We start from the raw sequence: 20,877 nt of genomic DNA, 5'->3' as shown, positions 1-20,877 counted from the left end.
GCATGTATGGCTGTTTTAAAATATATATTGGACTAAGTGTAGGAGAGGAGAGGTGCAGCAGCTTATCTTCTTCTTCTTCTTGAGCAAGGAGAATTAATGGATCAAAAGATGAAGGTCTATGTGACTGGGGCATCTGGGTTTCTGGCTTCTTGGCTGGTTAAGAGGCATCTCTTGTCCGGGTATCATGTCATTGGAACAGTTAGAGATCCAGGTACAGAAACCACCCACTGATCATTATTGCATGCATCTTATGCTTTTTTGCTTGTTTTCTTGCCTTCTTAAGAGAGAAAAGATAATGAATTATGAGCAGGAAATGGCAAGAAGCAGGCACATCTGTGGGGCTGGAGGGAGCAAGGGAGAGGCTCACATTGGCAAGGGCTGATTTAATGGAGGAGGGCGGTTTTGACAGGGCAATCATGGGATGCCATGGTGTCTTCCATACTGCTTCACCTGTAATGGGATCTGCTACTCATCCATAGGCTTGTTGCTTTCTTCTCCTCTCTTTTCTTCTTTGATTTGGTGGTGTTTGTTGATACCTCACGTCACTGGTGATCCACGTAGTTACCTCATGGATGGACGCACGATCTCAACTAATATAGGTTCTTGATTCAGTCGTTACACCTGCAAAAAGGCGTCCGGACGCACCCTCCGATGATTTTGTCAGTCATGGTTCAGAGAGAGAGATAAATCAGTTGGCCTTTTTCTAGGTATCGAAAGCTTACCTTTCCCTTTGTGTGAAGGTTGATATATATCTTATCAGAAGCTTTGATTCCTTCTTTAATGGTGGGGAGATATTTTGTGTTGTCATGATGACACTAGGTGGTGGCAGGGCCATCATCACCCTACGGGCAGTTTGACAGAGATCGTGGTAGGTGATGCGGCTGTCAGAGATCGTGGTAGGTGATCATGTGAAATGATCGTGGGAAGTGACTTGTTGTCACTTCATCTTGTCCCTTCACTCTGCAGGTGGCGGACGTGGGCCATGGCAGGCTGTTGTGATAACGTGTAAGACTTGCTTACTTCAGTCAATGATCCGGACAATTATATTCGGATGACTTATGCTGGTCATCTGGATGTATTTGTGGAAGCCGTCCGGATGTTCTATGCTTACAAGTGTCGTTTGAACTTCCTTGAGGCGGTCCGGATATGAAAGATGCGTCACGTGTATCCGGATGGTAATGCGTGCCACGTGTCACCATGAGGTGCGTGACACGTGTTCTCAGGAGGAGGGGTCCCTACAGTGTTGACCCCACCAAATCCCCACATATTGCCATTTAGAGTATACAAAGTAGATTCCACCGTTCCCAACCATCACAAAACCGCATCAAAATTAGCTAATTGGGCAACTCTTTCGTCTTCCTTCAACTCTTGCCCAATTGGAAATACAATTAGGTGAGGTAGGCTATGTCTGATTTCAGAAAAATACTAAAAGAAAATGATTTTTCAAACTTTCCGAGAACAAAAATAGCCTTGTTTGGTGACGTGTTCCACATTGAGTACAGACTCAACGGAGTCTTCTCCTTCTCTCTTTACTGCTCTACTTTGTCTGCAAATGGTGGCTGAAACATTAATCAGAGGGAGCTAGCCACCTTAATGATATTCCCAGTTGGCTGGGCAGGCCAACAATTCATCTAGGAGATGAGCCCTTTTCTACAGTGGGATCTGATTTTGAAAAGAAAAAAGAAACACTGATGCAATGAGCTCCCAAACCTTCACCACCATTTGATCATGATACTACACTGTTTTTACTGCTATTTCTTTGGCAATAGGCAGAGATCCTGGTACCTGCTGTTGAAGGAACACTAAATGTGCTTCGTTCATGTAAGAAGAACCCGTCTCTAAGGCGTGTAGTACTCACCTCATCCACTTCAGCTGTGAGGGCAAGAGATGATTTTGACCCAAAAATACCTCTGCAGGATGAGTCATCCTGGAGCTCTGTGGAATTTTGTGAGCGCCTCCAGGTAACATCTCTTTCTTCTGAAAGTATGTCTCATCTGATATTATTTGTCAGTAAACCCTGTATATGTAGCAAGTTATATAGACTTATACTTTAAGCTCAAAAGAGTGACATAGACATATAGTCTAGGAGAAGCAAACCTACTCCAGTCCTGTGTTACTTCACTTAAATCACTTAGGCAGACTCTACACCATGGAAGTGCAGTGGGGTTGCCTGATACAGACAAGCTCATTGGTGAAAGAAATCAGGAAGTTGGGACACAAATAAACCTGCATTTCATATGTTGTTACATTAAATCAGTAGCTAACATCTTTTCCTATTAATTCGTCGTCTTTTTTACATGGGGTTGGATTAATGCATTACAAAAGATATGGTATGCTCTATCAAAAGTCCTAGCTGAGAAGGCGGCATGGGAATTCTGCGAGGAGAATGGAATCGATTTGGTGACTATTGTTCCCTCATGTGTTGTTGGACCTGGCCTGCCACCTGATTTATGCTCTACTGCATCTAATACCCTTGCCTTGCTTAAAGGTAGTTGGTCTATTCTCTTGTTATTCTCATAATGATAATATATGTTCATAAGCATAGGAATGGAAAGACTGAATTGGAACAAACAGGGGAGACTGAGAAATGCAGATGGTTTGGAAGGATGGAATATGTTCACATCGATGATGTTGCACTCTGCCACATCGATCCTTGTTTATGAGCACGAAGACGCCCATGGACGATACCTTTGTAGCTCTGCAGAGCTGGACGACAATGAGTTAACCTCCTTGCTGTCGGCTCGCTATCCATCCTTACCTATACCAAAGAGGTTAGCAGTCTCTGTATCGATCAATATTCTGTGATGTAAATAACTGGATTCTATGTGGGGTTTTTGGGGTTGTGTGAGTTTCTATAAACCATTATCATCCTGAGGACACCACCATTTGGTTATTTATTCAATTAATCTGTATGGGAATCTCAGGTCTGATGCCTTGGACATACCATACGTTGAGTTCAACACTTCAAAGTTGAAGAGCTTGGGGTTCAAGTTCAAGTCCATCCAGGATATGTTTGATGACTGCATTGCCTCTTTGGTGGAGGAAGGCCATTTGGGTCAAGTCTAATTTGATGAGATCATCATTTGCGTATAAACAACCTTTCAGTGAGAAAGAGAGCAAAAAGAGATAATTATTCTACATTTAGAAATGTTAATGTTAATCATTTCCATCAATGTTATATCTCACATCTTATAGGGAAAAAAAATCGAAGCACTATATATGTATAAACTTCTCTTGATCTTATAAACACGTTTTAAACTTGTGTTGTTATATATGTATGAACTCCTATTTGTTAAACTAACAATTTATGTATATCATCCTCTTAAACACTCTCTCTCACGTGTGACCCCATACTCGTACTTGGAGAGATATAGGTTTGAAGGCAAACAATTGCCCTTTTTTAACTTACAAATATGCAAATAAAGAAACAAATATGCAAATTATTAAGTGGTGACTTGAACACATGACCTCCCATCAAATGAAATTCTGATACTATGTTAAACTAACAATTTTTCTAAAAGTTTAAATTTGCAGGATTTAGGTTTACAATAAATATCATGCTCTTTAACATTTTAAATTTTGTAGACGTGTTTTAAAGTCATGAGAGCTTATTAGACTCAAAGTAGACCATCTAAACGATTGGACATGGGTCATTACATCCATTATTTTACCATGACTATAATTCTAGAACATAAGGGAGAATGACAAAAGTATGAAGGTCTAACTCTTAAAGGGGTATTTATAGGCTTCCCTTGGGCTTGAGCTATTCGATTAAGCCAAAATGAGTCCTAATTGATTAATTAATCTAATATAGTTCTAGTTAATTAATTAATTCAGTCCAAAGATAGTGTTTACTAATTCTTATACAACCTTGCATATTTAAACACACATAAGGACACCAAAAACCAATGCAACCCTCATAAACCATGTCATATAAGAATATGAGTTCAAACATGGACTATTGGAACCCATAGGACAATATTAGCTATTTTAAAATTCAATTTTGAAGTTGATTTAACATTTCAATATAGAAAGTCAACTGCATTCCAGTAGTCTATGCAAATAACATTGAGAGTGCTCAAATTTGTGACTTATTATCCGCTATGTAATCTAATAAGGTGAATGATATCAACCTCTCGATCAATATTACCTCTACCATTCTTAAGTTACAAATTCTCTTATTGTGTGATAAACTAACATGTTATAACTCATAGAGAGTTTATATCAAGTTTCACTTAAGAAACTATTATGAACATGGTTTACTTGAACATACTTCCTTATGATTACCTAAGGAGACACACTATCTCAAAGTTTATGAAATATCATAACGCCTTTATTGAGAATACCTGTTGTTATCGACTTTTACCAATAGTGATCCAATCCATAGGTAATATATGATCACTTTAAGATCTCACTCGTTAGTTAAAACCATTACAAATTTTTGCACAAGTTCGATATTCTCTCAAGGTTGAGAGACGATACGACATAACAAATTGGTGAAGTCATAACTGTCCAATAACCTTATGTCATGATTTACCGTAGGTTCTGTCTAATGTATAACTGTACACATAAGTGCACTTAGGGGCGACATAATTTAATATGATTCACCAACACGACTCAAACTCATCAAGTTTTTCGCTAGTTTGGGTTGAGTATAATTGGATTTAGGGTAAATTTGCATTGACCTGCATAACTCATTTAATAAATAAGTAGTTTTTTGTTCAACCTACATAACACGAATTTGACCTGAATTGACCCATTTAATAATACGTTGATTAACATAATTATAATTTTAAACTACGTAATCTATATTTGACTCATTTAAATTTGTTTTTAAATAAAAAAGTCAATTGAGTCATAAATATGTTTGATTTATAAAATATTTATAAAAATATAATATATTTTTTTAAAATTTACATACAAAAATTATCTTTTCAAAAAACTATTTTATAATAACAGAGATCCAAAATTTTATATTTTATTTTTTTTATTTTAAGTAAAATCATCTTTTCAAAATAAGATTTTTAGTATAAGCATAGTTATAGATTTATAATCATTTTTTAAAAAGATCATTTTGATATGATTAATTATGAGGTAAAATTGTTTTTTCAAAATAAAATTTTAATATATACATGATTTATGAATTTGTACTGCAATTATGTCTTAAAAAAATGATTATGACATGAATTTATTGCCTTGACCTAGAATTCTTCTCTTATTTTTAAAAATAAATTCATAATTACCATCCTTTAATATATATATATTTTTAAAACACATGTGATTGTGAAAAAAAACCCTTAAAAGTGGATTATTAGCGCTGAACAAATTTAGGCCAACCGTCCCTTTGTGAGACATTGAAATCTTGTTAGGTGAAGGGTCATATCCCCTGCACTTATCTTCAACTTTATCTATTTGAGGGCCTCCTTCGATGTAGACCTATCCCATGAATACTTTATTAATAGTGTTTTTTTTTTTTTTCCCGTTGAAAAGAGATTACAAAGCAAAATATCTATAAAAGCGATTGAAAAATGAATTATAATAATTTTTGGAACCGAACTTTATAACATTTTGAGTAAAATTTGACTATCAAATGATCAATTATCTTCTACATATTCATGGAGTTTTGAAAAATCCAAACATCTTCGAGATAGATAGAGGTAGGAATTTATCAAACGAATCGCACTTTTTCATATATGTTAGGAGTCCATTGATGAGAAGGGGCTGGGGAAAGCTTGAACCCAATTCATACAGTAATAAATAACAATTGAAATTCCTAAGGAGTTATACATTTGTGTATTGATAAGACATTCACTATCATATTTAGAAGATAAAACATACTTTATGATGTACTAAAATTTTATTTTTACTTATGTGAATTCGTTTTAGGGGTCTAAAGTATGCTAAGTCTGCATCAAAAGGATTGATTTGATCTTTTTTTTTTTTCCTTCCCAATTCAATTAGAAAAGAAAGAACCTTTCTTGTACTGAGACCATTATACTTAACATAACTATACCTGTGATCTTGACTTGATTGGTTGAAAAGAAAAAATCAACACATCTTCTAGGTGAGAAGATACGTTACTATTCAACTTTTCTGTCAGCGAGAGGCCACTCATCAGGTGTCCTTACATAATTATAGTATACCACTTTTCTTCTATAGAGACTTTGCTGTTCCTATGAGATGAAAAATAAAGATATATATATATATATATATATATATATATTTTTAACATGTATGAATATGTTTTTACCTATCTTTTTATAATAAAATTTTTCATTGCCATTTATATTTTTGTGTTAGCTAGATGGGATCGTTAGCAGCGAGAGCTCTTTGTGGAATCATGTGATCTCCATTAATGTTTTCTCTCGTGATTTTGAACATGAAAATAATTTTTTTTAGAGATGGAGGAGAACAATAAGAAAAAGAGTGTTTCTTGTCATATACGTAGTAGTTGAAAGTTCTGTAGATGCTTCTTGGTACTTGGTAGTAGACTAATAGGTCACAAAAAGAAGAGCATGAACGCACCATTTTAAGATGCCTTTCCTACCTGTAAGTCCAACCTTCACCTGTAGAAAGTCACAAGGATATCATGTGCAGCCATACCTTCTCCAACATGTATATTTTAAAACAGCCGTGGATATATATATATATGTATTGGACTAAGTGTAGGAGAGGAGAGGTGCAGCAGCTTATCTTCTTCTTCTTCTTCTTGAGCAAGGAAAATTAATGGATCAAAAGATGGTCGTCTGTGTAACGGGGGCATCTGGGTTTCTGGCTTCTTGGCTGGTTAAGAGGCTTCTCTTGTCTGGGTATCATGTCACTGGAACAGTTAGAGATCCAGGTACAGAAACCACCCACTGATCATTATTGCATGTAACTTCTGCTTTTTTGCTTGTTTTCTTGCCTTCTTAACAGAGAAAAGATGATGAATTATGAGCAGGAAATGACAAGAAGCTGGCACATCTGTGGAGGCTGGAGGGAGCAAGGGAGAGGCTCACATTGGTGAGGGCTGATTTAATGGAGGAGGGCAGTTTTGACAAGGCAATTATGGGGTGCCATGGTGTCTTCCACACTGCTTCACCAGTAATGGGATCTGCTGCTGATCCAAAGGTTTGTTGCTTTCTTCTCCTCTCTTTCTTCTTTTATTGGAGCTGATCCAAAGGCTTGTTGCTTTCTTCTCCTCTCTTTCTTCTTTTATTGGTGCTGCCCCAGCCAAATCCCCACATGTTGCCATTTAGAGTCTACATAGTAGATTCCACTATCCCAACCACCACACAATCACACCAAAATTAGCCAATTGAGAAAATTTTTACTCTTCCTTGACTTTGCCCAGGTGACATTACAACTAACTAAAAAATAATTTATTGATGTTGAATCTATTTTTCTTCAAATCAAACATAACCTAAATTAATCTATTTGGTGATATTATGATCCACACTGAGTACAGTCTTCTTCTCTCTTTACTGCTCTGCTTTGTCTGCAAATGGTGGCTGAAAAACAATTAATCAGAGGGAGCTAGCTACCTTAATGAAAATCCCAGTTGGGCAGGCCAACAATCTATCTGAGAGATGAGCCCTTTTCTACAATGGGATCTGATTTTTAAAAGGGAAAAAAAACGCTAATGCAATGAGCTCCCAAACCTTCACCATTTGATTATGGTAATTGCACTGTTTTTACTTCTATTTCTCTGGCAATAGGCAGAGATCCTGGTACCTGCTGTTGAAGGCACATTAAATGTTCTTCGTTCATGTAAGAAGAACCCATCTCTAAGGCGTGTAGTACTGACTTCATCCTCTTCCGCTGCGAGGGTAAGAGATGATTTTGACCCGAAAATACCTTTGGACGAGTCCTCCTGGAGCTCTGTGGAACTTTGTGAGAGCCTCCAGGTAACATTTCTTTCTTCTGAAGTTGTCGCATGAGTTGAAAGGCGTGACATAGACAAATAGTCTACAACTGAAACCTATGCCAAAGGGATGCAAAACTCTGCTACGATGTTACATTTTTATGGTGCATTAAATCAGTAGCTAACATATTTTCCTATTAATTCATGGATTTTTTTACATGGGGATGGATTAATGGATTATAAAAGATATGGTATGCTCTATCAAAAGTCCTAGCTGAGAAGGCAGCATGGGAATTCTGCAAGGAGAACGGAATCGATTTGGTGACTGTTCTTCCCTCATTTGTCATTGGACCTAGCCTGCCACCTGATTTGTGTTCTACTGCATCTGATGTTCTTGGCTTGCTTAAAGGTAGTTGGTCTCTTTTTATTCCCATAACGATAATATATGTTCGTAAGTATAGGAATGGAAAGATTGAATATAAGAGTGTTGATTTGAAACAAACAGGGGAGACTGAGAAATTCAAATGGAATGGAAGGATGGGATATGTTCACATTGATGATGTTGCACTCTGCCACATCCTTGTTTATGAGCATGAAAATGCCCATGGACGATACCTTTGTAACTCAGCTGTGGTAGACAATAATGTGTTAGCCTCCTTGCTGTCGGCTCGCTATCCATCCTTGCCTGTCCCAAAGAGGTTAGCATTTTTTGTATCAATATTCTATGATGTATATTATATGGAAAAAGTGTTATATGTATGAGATCTTTTTAATCTTATAAACATGTTTACATCTTGAGAGTCCTTTGGACTTAAAGTGGACAATATCTAAACTATTAAAAATGAGTTGTTATATATGGTATTAGAGTTGATACCCAACCTATAGCTGTGGGAGTTTCTTTGATCCCGCGAGAGATGTCTGTCAAAACATTGTGGGACATAACCTGCTTGTAGTTGCATTTTAAAATCGTGAGGAACCAAATACATAACCAGATACTAAGTTGGGTAATTTGGGTTTTTGGGGTTGTGAGTTCTATAAACCATTATCATGCTGATGATCTGTATGGGAATCTCAGGTTTGATGCCTTGGACAGACCATACTATGAGTTCAACACTTCAAAGTTGCAGAGCTTGGGGTTCAAGTTCAAGTCCATCCAGGAGATGTTTGATGACTGCGTTGCCTCTTTGGTGGAGAAAGGCCATCTGGGTCAAGTCTAATTTGATGAGATGGATAATTTCTGTAAGGAATTTACATTGCTGTAAACAGCCTTTCTATGAGAACGACAGCAAAAGAGAAAATTATCCTACATTTAGTATAGTTAATGCTCATGACTTCTATGTATAGTTGAATCAGACGTAAGAGACAATGCATTCAAACAAGAACTAGCATGAGAGGAGGCACCACCACAGCCATACGGCCGACATGTGGACACGCACCCACATGGTCGTTAACGACTCTTGTGGCTGCAACTGGTGCCACATTTTCATCACTGGTCCATTCCAAAGCTACATCAACATCCGCCACGGATGTTATGCAAATATCCTCATCACACTAAGCCTACAAATTCCATTATGAAACCACCTAACACTCCTGCAATCAATGAAGGCCCAACCGTGTCCTGTACGGAGCCACTGGATTTCATGCTTCATTTTTTCCTCCATTGTTCTACCATGACCAGAATTCAGGAATGTTACTCATCAAGGGGAGGCCGAAGTTGGTCGATGGTATGGAGTAGAAGTGCCAAAGTTTGTTATGATTCATTAATATGATCGAAACCCAACACATTTTTTATAGATTTGAGTTAAATATAATCAAGGTAATATCAAATTTGTATCAATCTATATAATCTGTATAATCCGTTTAATAAATAGATAATTTTTAAATCAACATTTATAATACGAAGACCCGTTTAATAATTATGTTGACTATTGTAATTATAACTTTAAATTATTTAATCTATAAACTTATATAATAGCTAATTCAATATAATTATTAAATAGAAGTAATTGGTTATTAAATGAGAACCCACCAACATCAACGACCCCATTATGGTGGAAGACTAGAGGACGTGGAATCTTGGAAGCCGCTGGTGAGTGGAGTGTGCAAGTTTCCCCAAGTGGACATTACTCACCTTACCTATAAGTATATATGTAAGGAAAAAAAAGGACAAAAAGACATTGAGGTGATAACGAAATTTATCCTCAAACAATACCAGATGGGTATTTTGCAGCCTCTGGTGTCCATTTTTGCTTTTTCCATTGTAGGGAAATATAAAATCCACAAATTTAATAAACCTGGATAAGTGAAAACAATTTCACGGCCTCAATGCTGTCGTACCAACTCACCTGTAGTAAAGGAAGGCTGTGATGAAAAGCATCCTCCCTATTTGGATTGGGATTGGCTGTGGTACTGTGGCAACTACTTGTATTTAATCACAGTCTCTTCCTCTGCTTGGTGTCCTTCCATTGCAACAAGTTCCTGAAAGCAGCAAAAGTTGAGAGATTTTGTCCATTTTTACACTGCAAAAAGCGAGTTAAGACTAGGAGTGCCAAAGGAGTGGTGCCTACTGCCTGCAGTCAAGTTATACCCACAGGGAGCAGTGGGTTGATTGCTGTCCCAGCTTTTAATGTTGCCAACGCCCTGACCTCATTTCTGTCAGCACCTGTGAGGATTAATGTGTTAGCTTTTCTTGAATTTGTCTATACGAATACGAGTTCTTGCTTCTTCAATTGAAGTTCTGTTTTAGTGGGTTCTTTGTATGTGGGGGGACGTACAAAGTCTTGCAGTTTTCAGAATAAATGCTGCTCTATGTGTAGTCAATACATATCCTTAGAATTTTGAAGATTCTACTTGCAGAGTAATTTATCCATTTCTGTTAATATTTCTAGTTAGTGAATTCTGCTCCATGATTAATCTATTCAGTTTTCCTTCATAACTTCATCTGTACTTTCTTTAGCACCTCTGATTGGTTTTTGCACGTGGGCACTTCTGACTTTGATTCTAAATTTTCGGATTAAGTTGTATGTTTCACTCTTTTCATAACATGTTGAATTCATTAGCATATATCGTTTTATGTTGGTAGGTGTTTGTTATTTGTATCCACTGAGGAGGGAATTCCAAAATGGAGAAATCAGGGGCATGGAGTTCTAGTCCCTCAACTTCCTCATCAGTAAAAGAGTATCAATCCACCGGTAGTATTATAGATGGGAAGCAGACATTGGAGGTGTTTGAACCGGCACGGAGCCAGGATTTAGAACAGCTGCGTACTGATTATAAGGGTGACAATGAAGATATAGCAGCATCGGCACAAGTAGTAGAGCAGGGAGGCTCTAGTAGGGAGCCTATCAACAAGTGGATGGCATTTCAGAGGGAGGCTTCTGGGAAGTCTAACGTCACTGATAATTCCATTACAGGTGTAAAAGCTGAAGGAGTTAGTCCAGTTGAGCGGTCTCCTTCTTCTAATCAGATTTTTACCTCAGCAAGCACAATAGCTGAAAGAACTGCAGAATGGGGGCTGGTTATGAAATCGGATTTGGGAGACGGTCTGCGAGCATTGGGAAGGTCATTTGGAGAAGGGGATCGAAGCAAAAAGTCGTTAGAGAGACTTGCAGGGGAAACAACTAGGACATCAGAGGAATCCAATTATGAAGGTGAATCAGGGTCCTTCCCCAGGGTATCTCAAGAGTTGAAGGATGCTTTGTCAACCCTGCAGCAGACTTTCGTTGTTTCAGATGCTACCAAACCAGACTGCCCCATTATGTTTGCCAGCAGTGGGTTTTTTAGCATGACTGGTTACACTTCCAAGGAGGTCATTGGAAGGAACTGGTAAGTTCTTGTGTGTTCAATCTCTACAAATTTGATTATACATCGACTCCATTGTGGAGTTAACCAGCCAAAACTTTTTTTTATCTTTTCTATTTATAAGGATATTCTCACTTTCTCAAAATAGGGTAGAAGCTTTAGTTGTAACCAGTACCATCAGGTCATGGATGGTTTTCAAGGTTTGGGAATTGGGATCATCCAAATATTTCTTTTAACTTTCTTCAATGGGATTTTTTTTTTCTACTGAGAGAAGTACTTTCCAAAGCAGAGAATTTAGAAATAGTCACCTTCATATTTTCTAATTGAAAAGAATGGGCCTGCCCAAGGCTAGTACTAGTACTTCCAGCACCATCTTCTTCTTCTCAGTGGATTTTGGGTTTTGATTTGGAAATGTACAAGTGTGGTGGAGGTTCAAACTTCAACATGGTTGTCCTCTTTGGTGGTTGCAGCCGCTTTCTTCAGGGACCAGATACAGACGAGAACGAAGTTGCCAAAATACGAAATTCTGTCAAAACTGGGAATAGCTACTGTGGCAGGCTCTTGAATTACAAGAAGGATGGCACTCCTTTCTGGAATCTTCTAACCATCACCCCCATTAAAGATGACAAGGGGAATGTCATCAAATTCATTGGGTGAGATTCTTTCTTTCTTTCTTTCAATTTTGTTATCTTTATAGTTTTCTGGTATAATAGAGGCTAAGATAACTACTAACCCTTTCTTCAATTGAAATGTTCAACATGGTTTCTGCAGAATGCAGGTCGAGGTCAGCAAATATACAGAAGGTGTGAATGAAAAGGCAGTTCGACCAAATGGATTGCCTCAGTCACTAATCCGTTATGATGGTAGTTAAACAAATATAGCCCCCCAATTTGGTTTCAGAGATGATTATGAGTGATTCTAATTTTTCATGTTTTCCATGTAAATAGCTCGTCAGAAGGAGAAGGCTTTGGGCTCGATCACAGAAGTTGTTCAAACCGTGAAGCATCCCCATTCTCATGCTCATGCTCGAACTATGAGTCATGATGGTACAGTCAAGAATGAAGAGGTGGAAAAGTTCCACCTTGATTATCTTCTGCCTAAATCTGCTGAGCTTGACAACATAAGCACACCTGGTAGACAAACTCCTCAAGTGGATTCCAGAAATATCTCCCGCTCTGGTTCTCGTCAGGAAGCTGGCAAGAAATCTAGAAAATCGGCACGGATTTCTTTAATGGGGTGAGTCTTTTCATTTAACATTCAGTTGTTTCTTTGTCATACTAAGTTTGGCAGTTGATACTTTGTTAACAATTTTGTTAGGATTCTCACCTTTTCTACCCTTCTTTCTTTAGCTGCTAGAAATGTACTTCTTAGATTTTCCTGTACTTTAATGACCTCTAGATAGCCTTAACACCCAGACAAGTAGTGGTTTTCATGTAAGATGTTTGCTGATCTCTTGCAGGTTTAAATCAAAATCTATAAGTTCCTTTAGTGCACAAGAGTGTCAGCCAAGTATTGAGCCAGAGATTTTGATGACTAAAGACATAGAACGCTCTGACAGTTGGGAACGTGCTGAAAGAGAAAGGGATATACGTCAAGGAATTGACTTAGCAACCACTCTAGAGCGCATTGAAAAGAATTTTGTGATAACCGATCCAAGACTTCCTGATAACCCAATTGTAAGATTAAGCTTTTCATGTTTCTTTATTTTCTTTCTAGTTTTGGTATGGTAGGTGGGGCAGCAATGTAGAATAAATACTAAAAAGCTAAATTTGGTTGGTTTTTGCTGTTCATTTCAATCTTCTTGTTAACAGTAGAACCTTCAATTTTTGACACTTTATTTGTTGCATACTTTCTGTAAGAACATAGACTTACATTTTTGTTATGCAGTTTAGGTGTTCTTATTGTGCAGATTATCTAGAAAGTGATTCCAATTGGTCCTTGATGTGCAGATATTTGCCTCTGACAGCTTTCTTGAATTAACAGAGTATACTCGTGAAGAAATATTGGGAAGAAATTGTCGGTGTGTATATTTTACATGTTAATTTAGTAATTCAATTTGCCTATCATCAACATCAATTCAATTCTCATTAGCTTCATTTGTGGGACAGATTTCTTCAGGGACCTGAAACTGATCAAGGAACCGTCTCAAAGATAAGAGATGCTATCAGACAACAAAGGGAAATCACTGTTCAGTTGATCAACTACACAAAGAGCGGTATGGTGCTAATAATCTGTTCTTAGCTTGGAGACATCACGTTTTACTCTCTCTCTCTCTCTCTCTCTCTCTCTCTCTCTTTTTCCCCAAAACAATTGCTATACCAAAATGATTGATTGCATGGATTACATGCCTTGCAGGAAAGAAATTCTGGAATTTATTCCACTTGCAGCCCATGCGTGACCAAAAGGTGGCTATGAGATACTTATTCTATATAACTCTTAATTTGGTTTTGGATGAAGAGAATGTATTTATGCTGCAGCTTCCTTCATGACTTTCCAAGTCTCCTGTTATATTCGTAGGGTGAACTTCAATACTTCATTGGTGTCCAATTAGATGGAAGTGATCATCTGGAACCCCTCCGAAACCGCCTGTCAGAGCAAACTGAGCAACAAAGTGCTAAGCTGGTATATATATTTTTTCACCATCTTTGAATTGTTTATGAGTGGAAGTTGGACTGAGTGTGGGGGAAGATTCTAAACAAAACTGATACAGATCTAGAAATGATGAAATTTAGGTACGAAATGTAAGAAAATTTTTAGGAAGCACGAACTCTTGAAAGAAGCATCAATCAATTTAGTTAGAAAATTTTAAGTTCAGACAAAATCTTAAAAAAAAAAAAAAAGAGTTTGTGCTCAGTTGGCTGATTAGGTGATCCCACTTACCAGTAAGACAAGAATATTTGGCTGTCCCACCAAGTTTGCAACATGATATGAGCTTAGAGGCACAACTATCATTTGATAACTTATGAAATAACAGTAGGAAGTAGACCTGGATAGAGATCTGTGTTGGTGATATAGCATTAAATGTCAGGACTTGGAGGTGGAAACGATTTTCTAATCAAGCATGTTCATACTCATCCCATGTTTCCTTCTGGTTTCTTTAAACATCCTTTACTATCAGCATACATAAATATGTAACTGACCATAGCTCTAACTCAAGAAACTCTTATCCTTACCATTTAAGATGAACCATTTTCAAAATATTTGTGTGTATATATATAGTCAAACCTATTCCCATATGTGCAGTTACTTCATCCAAAATCAATTCTAAAAAGAACTTAATTCTGACAACTGGTGCAGGGCTATTTTGATTGATTCTTCTCATGGTAGTTACAGAAATATTATATATGTTTCTTATCACATAAATGCCCAGCAACAATAGGATAATTGTTTGAGAAAATGATCATACAAGCATGCTCTTTTACCAAAACAGGGAGAAAAGAACAGGAATTTGAAAAAACAACTGTCATTCAAGTATAACTGGCACCAGTTTCATTATCATATATATGGTTGGGATGGTATTCCATAATATTTCTTATAAATAAAATAATTAAAATCTGATTCGGAATGTGTTTCTACTTCATTTGTTTTAATGCTTCTGCCCATTTTTCTTTATTTTCAGGTCAAAGCTACTGCAGAAAATGTTGATGAAGCTGTTCGAGAACTTCCTGATGCCAACTTGGTAAGGTACTCTTTTTTTTTGCTTTGTGTTTGAGTTTGGATTGATTGCTAGGAGGTGTCTTTGAAAATCATGACCTCTCCCTCTGTGACTTTGTACTGTTCCTGTTAATATACAGGCATAAATGCCTGTTATGAAGATTATGTCTGATTACATTCTGTGGCACTATGTTAATGTGTGCTGAAGCTTCTTATCTGCAAAAAAAAATAGTGAATATTGGTATGGATAGGATCACGGAAGTTTTTGACTGATGCAGTACCTTCAATGGTTGATTTCAATTGTTGATGGGGCCAACTTTGATTTTTCCCCTTTTTAGTCTTTGCTTTGCTATATGACCAGTAAGGATGAGATCCTTCTATTTCTTCAAGTACGGCTGATGCAACTTATATTGTTCCGTTTTTAGAGACCAGAAGATTTGTGGGCAATCCACTCTCAACCTGTCTTCCCAAAGCCTCACAAGAAGAATAACTCTTCTTGGATAGCAATACAAAAGGTACTGATTTATAAATTTGATTTCTAACTGCAATTTCTATGTTCTTCAGTCATCAAACTTCTTGGTATAGAGATTTATTGAATTGACTCAATCTGAGCATAAATCTGTGCTTTTATATTGCTGTGTCTCTTCCATCTCTTGGTTGTCTTCTTTACTGATGCTTTATTTTATTTTTTTCTGTTTGGACTTCTTAGATTACTGCCCGCGAAAAAATTGGCCTAAGTCATTTCAATCCTATAAGGCCATTGGGTTGTGGTGATACTGGCAGGTACTTGCCATTGTTGTTTTTTATTTCAAAGCAGAGTGTTCAAGTCTATTGATGCCTCTGTTTTTTCTTTTTCTTTTTCCTTTTTATAAATATTGGTTTGCTTATTCATGTTTTGGAAAACCGATGCTTATGAATGCTATAGATCTTCAGGTCTGATGGAAGCAGTTTAATTCTAATTTTTATTTTAAAGTGTATGAGAGTTTCATTGTTGAAAAGGTATTTATGCTGTTGGTTGCAGTGTTCATCTGGTTGAACTGAAGGGCTCAGGTGAACTCTATGCTATGAAGGCAATGGACAAGTCTGTGATGTTGAACCGCAACAAGGTCTGACACTTAATGAAAACCTTGATTTGGGGCATTTTATATTTGGTGTGAACTCTATGCACACTCATGTGTTTCTTAGTTCCTGCAACAGAGACATTCATTCAACCGCAGTGATCAAATATGTGATTGAAGGATCTAATGTCATTGTGAACCATGTGCAGGTTCACCGAGCATGCATGGAAAGGGAAATCATTTCAATGCTCGATCATCCGTTCCTTCCAACGCTGTACTCTTCTTTTCAGGTCTTCACATCTTTGTAACTATAATTTCCTTCATTTACTTTTCAAACTTATGGATTATGCAGAAAAGACAGACATCACACACACATGCACATAAACAATGGTATTGGTCTGCAGTTGCAGTTTCATGAATGGGAGATAAGAAGGCTTTATAGCAAATAGTAATAGGTTAGATCAAGGTTTCTCGTTCGCTTATTAGCATTGTAGCTAAGTGTGCCATGTTCAGGAAGAGCTACAATCTTGAATGCCAAATATTTTGCTTTTGGTTTGAAAATTGTTTTGCCTGCCATTAGTACTAGTTCTGCTTTGCCTTCTCCATTTCCTACCGGCATTGATCATAACACCAGCCAGGTTAAAACATTGTTGGAGTATTGATTTTATGCTCTAGTACCCATCTAGATGCCAATTTAGAAAACTGATATCCTTTTCTATTTTTTTTTTCAATTTTTCTTTTATAATTTACAATTAGTAATTCACCAAATACAATCAGGTATACTGATGTCCCTCTATCTTCTCAGACTCCTACACACGTTTGTTTGATAACAGACTTTTTCCCTGGTGGAGAGTTATTTGCCCTGCTTGACAAGCAACCCATGAAAATATTTAGAGAGGAATCTGCAAGGTACATGTTCTTATAACATTTACAGTGTCTATGACACTCTTTGCATTATAACTACTGGAAATTTTCGATTATCCAAAATTTTCTCTTATAGTTGCTGTAAAGCAAGTTGTGATAAAATGTTATGCTTATGGTCTAGTTACGAAATTTTCATTAGTCACAAACTCGATATAATTATCCTAATTTGAGAATATAAGTTATGGATTATACTATATGATATTTCATAGGCTAGCCATGTAAAGAGAAGACTGGGATTACTGATAAATTGTAGCTTTTCATCTCATTTTGGCTGATAGGGTACTTATCATCAAGATATTCACACAGCTCATTTTTTCACACTTTACTGTTTGAATGCTCACTTTTTTCACATCCCCAGGTTCTATGCTGCAGAGGTCGTGATTGGCTTGGAATATCTTCACTGTTTAGGTACTTCTGACGACCGAGAACTTGTACTGTTAATTTTTGTGAGTACCATAAAGAATGAAAGATGTTACAAAATTCTTTTTTCCTAAACTATAGTTGATTTTGATTAAATAAAGGACAGGGATTCAAAATATTTGCTGAAGAAACAGCCTGCCAGAATGGCTTGATCATCTGAAATATAATTTGATACTTATGGTCCATCAAGCTTGAAAGAATAACTAAATTGAATTTGACTAATTTATAGAAGAAAATTTTCTTTGCTTTTGTTTTCCTACTTGATTTCATTCTTTTAATTTTGTGATGTCTTGGTACAGGAATAATTTATCGAGATTTGAAGCCTGAAAACGTGATACTGCAAAAGGATGGACATGTTGTCTTAGCTGACTTTGATCTATCACTGATGACATCCTGTAAACCTCAAGTATGTAACCATTTTCAGTCAGTTGGATGCTTGTTCATCCTTTTTTTTGGACAAAATTGGAAATTATCCAACCTGTAATAGCGTGTTCAAGTTTAATCCCACAATCAGATAGTCAAGTAAATCCCTTGCTAATGAGAAGCAATGCCCTGCTCTTTTCTCATGGACAACAGAAGATTATCCATGGGATAGCTAAATAGTAAATACTATTTTGAGTCATCAGATATAAGCCACATATAATCCCCTTGCTCTTATTCACTGAACAAGCTTTGTTTTTTTTTTTTTTTCCTCAGATCATAAAGCATCCTCCATCTAAGAGAAGAAGATCCAAGAGTCAACCGCCACCAACATTCGTTGCAGAACCAGACACACAATCAAATTCTTTTGTTGGAACTGAAGAATACATTGCTCCGGTATGGTGGATCATCATTCATGCTTAATTTCATGTACTTTCAGGTTCTGAGCTTTAAAATATGTCAGTAATTCTTATACTCGCTTTCAACAAATATATGCAATCTAATCCATTTCAATTTGATAATGTGAATGAAATAAAATTTCATTGTTGTTTGACATTTTCCCTATGTTACATTGGTGCAATCTTCACTATGTTAATAGGGAAATTCACCAGCTTAAGATTACACGATCCTAGCAATTTGCTACTACCTGTTTCTTCATAGTTCTTACATTTCATTTGATTTCAGGAAATTATTACAGGCGCAGGCCACAGTAGTGCCATTGATTGGTGGGCTCTAGGTAAGCATATGTTGTACACATGATAGCATATTACAAATCTGTGTGGATGTCTGTATGCAGACCTGTGTGTTTTTTTTTCCTCCTTTTCTGCATCATTTTCTTTGAAGCTAAAAACCTTTTTCTGCTTAATTTGCTTGCTGGAGGATATTCTGCCTAATTCTTCTAGTCCCCATTTTCATGCCTTCATTTGTTTGTTCCTGTTTGATTTTCAGGGATTTTTCTGTATGAGATGCTTTATGGCCGTACTCCTTTCAGAGGAAAGAATAGGCAGAAGACATTTTCCAACATCTTGCACAAAGATCTGACTTTTCCCAGTAGCATTCCGGTAAAATCATCACTTTCTAATGCATTACCACTGTCTTAAGATAATTTCTCTTTGATCATTCACTTATGTACTTAAAAGTGTTGAGCAGTACAGCAGAGGAGCAGGCAAACTTCTGAGAGTTTTTAAGTTAGTTTGAAATCAATTGAAAATATAGCTAACCAAGGTCCTATCATTGATAATTTTACCTCCTAGGAGTTGAATCAAGTCGGTTTATCCAGCCTATATCCTGGAAACCAGTACCCCAAAAGAAAAAAATGGAAGCTGCTCTCCATTTTGGAGAAGCATTAAATTGTTGCCAATGAAGTGCTTAATACTTTTGTGCTGCAAGAAAAACAGTAGTTAGGTTTTTTTTTTCTTCATTATACTTCTAGGTTCTACTTTCCAAGACACCAAATTTGAGCCTAATTTTAGTTGAGCTGGAAGTGACATATCTTACTTTCTCAATTTTACAGGTAAGTCTTGCTGCTAGGCAGTTGATTCATGCGTTGTTGAACAGGGATCCTGCCAGCCGATTAGGATCAACCAGCGGTGCTAATGAAATCAAACAACATCTATTTTTCCGTGGAATTAACTGGCCTTTGATCCGCTGCATGGTAGTAATCATCCCATTTCTATTTGTATGAAAAAGGGCCTAATGTTCTTGATGTCAAACAAGACTGTTAAACATTCATACTGATGTGCAAACCCTGCATCAGGAGATAGAGTGCAGTTTTTTATATGTTCTATTTGTTGCATGCAGAACCCACCACCACTGGATGTGCCTCTTGAGTTAATTGGGAAAGAGTCCAAGGCCAAAGATGCACAGTGGGATGATGAGGGAGCGCTTGCTCATTCTATGGAAGTTTTCTAGAGGTTTGCACTAATTACTCCACCAACTTAGATCAGTTTAGGGTTTTTTCTGGAGTTCACTCCAAACATCTGCCATTCTTCCAATACTTCTTTATTCGGTTGATACGGTTTTATTAGCATCATTATTCCCCCTTAATTCATGTGGGTGTCCTGTTCCATACCATGGAATGCTGCCTTGGTTCAGTTTTAGCAGTACTTATTGGGAAGATGCTCTGTTGTTTACTTCATTGCTGGGAGTATGTATATTATATATATATATATATATATATATATATATATATATATATATATATATATATATATATATATATATATATATATATGTATATATATATGTATCTATGTATGTGAGTGGGAAATGCAGTATGGCACTGGACAGGATGTTGGCCCTGCCCTCTCCTAAGAAGGCAAAGACTAAAGATTGTACAGAAAGGAGAAAAAGGCAATGAATCCAATAGTATCATGTAGGTACTTTCTGAGTGGGGGGAGTTGGAGAGGAGGATCAAATGTTGACTATCCCCCAGATGGCAAAAAGTGAGTAGGGCAGTTATGGGGGCAGAACCTCTGATACAGCTTTTCACAAGATATACTTCCATGTATTCTCATTGTATTGTAACTATTTTATGGTTGAGGTCTAGGGATCTGACTATTTACTTTCACTGAATAAAATATATAGATATTTTTTTTTTATGAATAAGAATAAAGTAGAAGTTATTGCCTATTTTTTCATGATTTGCTGCAAAAGCCCATTTCATTTGATTGATTCCTTGTGCACAAATACATGTATTCACATCCTCAAATCTCTGCCAAAATGGAGACTGAATTGCAAAAATAAATAACCATTCAA

General features: G+C 36.8%; 2 protein-coding genes and 1 pseudogene across 5 annotated transcripts; all 3 read left to right on the top strand.

The window, feature by feature from the left end:
- LOC100258877 (tetraketide alpha-pyrone reductase 1-like) lies at nucleotides 1-3,111 on the top strand (annotated as a pseudogene).
- Nucleotides 3,112-6,655: 3,544 nt separating this feature from the next.
- LOC100246964 (tetraketide alpha-pyrone reductase 1) lies at nucleotides 6,656-9,149 on the top strand. Of its 2 annotated transcripts, XM_002283309.5 has the most exons (6): nucleotides 6,656-6,841; nucleotides 6,941-7,110; nucleotides 7,698-7,886; nucleotides 8,090-8,252; nucleotides 8,349-8,541; nucleotides 8,919-9,149. In XM_002283309.5, exons 1-6 carry the CDS (start codon nucleotides 6,727-6,729, stop codon nucleotides 9,058-9,060), a joined length of 972 nt encoding a protein of 323 aa, XP_002283345.2. In that variant the 5' UTR covers nucleotides 6,656-6,726; the 3' UTR covers nucleotides 9,061-9,149. The 2 variants fall into 2 exon arrangements, with proteins under 2 accessions (XP_002283345.2, XP_019074508.1); XM_019218963.2 differs by lacking the exon at nucleotides 7,698-7,886.
- LOC100241765 (phototropin-2) lies at nucleotides 9,016-20,720 on the top strand. 3 transcript variants are annotated; one of them, XM_059735822.1, is made up of 23 exons: nucleotides 9,016-9,082; nucleotides 10,926-11,668; nucleotides 12,115-12,297; nucleotides 12,416-12,507; nucleotides 12,592-12,880; nucleotides 13,104-13,320; nucleotides 13,594-13,664; nucleotides 13,753-13,859; nucleotides 14,000-14,049; nucleotides 14,162-14,266; nucleotides 15,264-15,323; nucleotides 15,724-15,813; nucleotides 16,008-16,081; nucleotides 16,320-16,404; nucleotides 16,566-16,646; nucleotides 17,162-17,265; nucleotides 17,639-17,688; nucleotides 18,000-18,106; nucleotides 18,397-18,516; nucleotides 18,805-18,856; nucleotides 19,069-19,181; nucleotides 19,634-19,774; nucleotides 19,921-20,720. In XM_059735822.1, the coding sequence occupies exons 2-23, from the start codon at nucleotides 10,965-10,967 to the stop codon at nucleotides 20,029-20,031; spliced, it is 3,006 nt and encodes a 1,001-aa protein (XP_059591805.1). In that variant the 5' UTR covers nucleotides 9,016-9,082; nucleotides 10,926-10,964; the 3' UTR covers nucleotides 20,032-20,720. The 3 variants fall into 3 exon arrangements, with proteins under 3 accessions (XP_059591805.1, XP_002280118.1, XP_010645493.1); XM_002280082.5 differs by lacking the exon at nucleotides 9,016-9,082 and adding an exon at nucleotides 10,046-10,507; XM_010647191.2 differs by lacking the exon at nucleotides 9,016-9,082 and adding an exon at nucleotides 10,514-10,700.
- The last annotated feature ends 157 nt before the right edge of the window (nucleotides 20,721-20,877 follow it).

The sequence above is a fragment of the Vitis vinifera genome, chromosome 3, assembly GCF_030704535.1.
Source record: "Vitis vinifera cultivar Pinot Noir 40024 chromosome 3, ASM3070453v1".
Classification (NCBI taxonomy): Eukaryota; Viridiplantae; Streptophyta; class Magnoliopsida; order Vitales; family Vitaceae; genus Vitis; species Vitis vinifera.
The sequence above is the reverse complement of the archived record's forward strand: the minus strand, read 5'-3'. Positions and strand labels throughout refer to the sequence as shown.